At 38.3% G+C, this 2,688-nt stretch overlaps 1 protein-coding gene and 2 non-coding genes across 3 annotated transcripts in view; 2 read left to right on the plus strand and 1 right to left on the minus strand.

Moving 5' to 3' along the window:
- The window catches only part of timd4 (T cell immunoglobulin and mucin domain containing 4), a 12,848-nt gene extending 11,559 nt beyond the window's left edge, over window positions 1-1,289 (plus strand). The window contains exons 6-8 of the mRNA XM_024261238.2: window positions 679-790; window positions 947-980; window positions 1,080-1,289. Coding sequence (XP_024117006.1) covers window positions 679-790; window positions 947-980; window positions 1,080-1,164 — 231 coding nt within the window. The 3' untranslated portion in view covers window positions 1,165-1,289. The remainder of the gene's footprint in view (window positions 1-678; window positions 791-946; window positions 981-1,079) is intronic.
- Window positions 1,290-1,712: 423 nt separating this feature from the next.
- trnav-aac lies at window positions 1,713-1,785 on the plus strand. Its single transcript has one exon. It is a non-coding gene; the product is annotated as a tRNA-Val (tRNA).
- Window positions 1,786-2,048: 263 nt separating this feature from the next.
- trnav-cac lies at window positions 2,049-2,121 on the minus strand. The gene has a single exon. It is a non-coding gene; the product is annotated as a tRNA-Val (tRNA).
- Between the last annotated feature and the right edge of the window lie 567 nt (window positions 2,122-2,688).

Consider the following 2,688-nt stretch of genomic DNA (forward strand, 5'->3'; position numbering starts at 1 on the left):
ATAGACTTCCAGAAAACCTTAGATCTGCTGAAACACTCAGTGTATTTAAATCCAGGTTAAAGACTCACCTGTTCTCAGTTGCATTTGGACTAGTGTATTCAAAAGTTTACGTCCGCACTGTCTATCTATGCGTGTTTTAAATTTAGTTCTGTTTACTGTCTTTTAATTGTATTTTAATGATCACACCTTTACTATTTATTTTGATTGTTTCTTTTAATGTTTTATATAAAGCACTTTGAATTGTCTCTGTACATGAAATGTGCTATACAAATAAACTTACCTTGCCTTGTGACTTTTAAGTGCTTTTGTTCTTCTCAGAAGGTAGTAAAGTGCAAAGCATAGGCTACACCATTTGCCATTAGTGGGAAACAACCGTTGGAGGTTAATTGGTTGCTGGTGGGAAAATAACAATTATATGTCTGAGTTAAAGTCGTAACCCTGGCCAAATTATGCAAAAACACACAACCTATACTCTGAAATATATGGGTAAATTTAATTGAAGGGAACTAAATGAAAGAACTTACCTTCAGCTTCATCTACAGATCTCTAAGTTCCACTAGAGGGAGACATTGTCCTTCAGTGAGCCTCACACGTGAATCCAGATTTCATTTTCCCTGCTTTTAAGGTTTTTTTGTGAAAAGTTTTGAAAGCAGCATTTCCTGTCTCCCTCCGTGTCAGGTGGAGGACTCCCAGCCCTCGCTCTCCCTTCAGATCAGCGCTCCAGTTTTGGCTCTCTCCGTCACGGTCCTCCTTGTTGTTGCTGCAGTGTTTCTCTTTCCAGCCTTCAAACGTACGTCCATCAGTTCCTGCTGTTATGCTTCACTAAAGACACTTTTCGTTTACAATCATAATTATTAGCGAACACTAAACTAATCAAGTAAGCTCAAAGATCATGTTTTTGTGTAGTTTCTTGATTCCTGTGGTCCAATCAGTCTCTGTTCTGCAGGCGGAGTTTACCGAAGAGCATTCAAAAGTGTCTGGTGAGTTTCTGTGTTTATGTGTGATGTCGTGCATTCAAGCCCATTTAAATACGGTAAAAGAAAATTAATTGCAGTGCCATGAAATCCCCTTTCCTCCAGTTTCTCCCCTGAGGAACCATCTCACATCATCTACGAGATCCGCATGAGGAGGCCGGTGCAGGAGAACATCTACACTCTGGACTAGAGCGCCTCCTTCAGGGCGGGAAAGGAGTCCCTTTGTGCTGTTGTTGCTGTATTTCATTGTTTGTTTGTTTTTTTTTTTTAATTTTATTTTATTTTTTATATATATATTAAAATGTATTAAAAGCATCTCTGATCACTGTGATTGGAAAAAAGAACGTTTTTAAAGTATGTAGATCACGGGTGTCAAACTCAATCACACAGGAGGCCAAAATCCAAAACACAGAGTGGGTCGCGGGGAAAACAGGACAAACATTTATTGAACACATAAAAAACTAAGAAACTGTTTATTCGCAATTAATTTTTGAAAAAGTGCGACCAGTGCTAAACATTTTTCTTAGTCGCGCAGACCCAGGGGAAAGGGGGCTATGGTTAGAATTATGGTTAAGGTTAAGTACATTGTTGGTTAAGAAATTGTCACTCAAACACAATCTAAAATAGCTATTGAAGTGTGGGCTAAATATATAACGGTAAATATTTCCCAACCTCGATACATCGATCATATGTGCTGAATTATAAGGAGGATTTTTTCGTCTATGAAATTCCATGTGAGTTTCCGTAGTGTAGTGGTTATCACGTTCGCCTAACACGCGAAAGGTCCCCGGTTCGAAACCGGGCGGAAACATGATTTTCTTTTCCCCCTCAACCGTCACTTATTATTTATACAGCTGTTATTATGTCTTGAAAAGACGTTCATTTTTCTGTACCATATTAAAGAAAGCAATTGCTGATGTTTGCACAAATACCTGCAACCAGAACAAAATGTGAGAGAAATTCATGTTAGCAACAAAAACACACCCGTACTCAGGATCCATTTTGATGGTTTAACCTTAACCGTAATCCTAAACTTGACCGCTCTTGTGTCTACCCAGCCAAAAAAAAAAAAAGTGTTTCCGCCCGGTTTCGAACCGGGGACCTTTCGCGTGTGAGGCGAACGTGATAACCACTACACTACGGAAACCCGTGTTATGACGAACACAAAAAAAGTCTTTACATATCCATTGTCAGAATTTCTTTGATAGACTTTTTATGTTATAATATAGCCGTTTAGGTCATATTATATCACCACAGCAGTGTTTTGTGTCTAATTTGAGTCCGGGAGCTTAAAATTGCTAAGCGTAGCTCTTACCTTTTTCCATTCATTCTCCATGGGACTCCTTAAAACTACGGATGTAATATACTTTTTCACCACTAGCGGGATTTTGGGGGCGCTGTTTCCACGTTGTCGCAGGCTAGGCAGGGCAAGTTTATTTGTATAGCACATTTCATGTACAGAGGCAATTCAAAGTGCTTTATATATAACATTAAAATAAACCATCAAAAGGAATAGTAAAGGTGTGATCATTAAAATACAATTAAAAGAAAGTAAAAATAGCTTGATTTAAAACCAGCACAGATAAACAGTGTGGATGTAAACTTTTGAATACACTAGTCCAAATTCAGCTGAGAACAGGTGAGTCTTTAACCTGGATTTAAATACACTGAGTGTTTCAGCTGATCTAAGGTTTTCTGGAAGTCTATTCCAGAT

Source organism: Oryzias melastigma, linkage group LG14, assembly GCF_002922805.2.
Source record: "Oryzias melastigma strain HK-1 linkage group LG14, ASM292280v2, whole genome shotgun sequence".
Classification (NCBI taxonomy): Eukaryota; Metazoa; Chordata; class Actinopteri; order Beloniformes; family Adrianichthyidae; genus Oryzias; species Oryzias melastigma.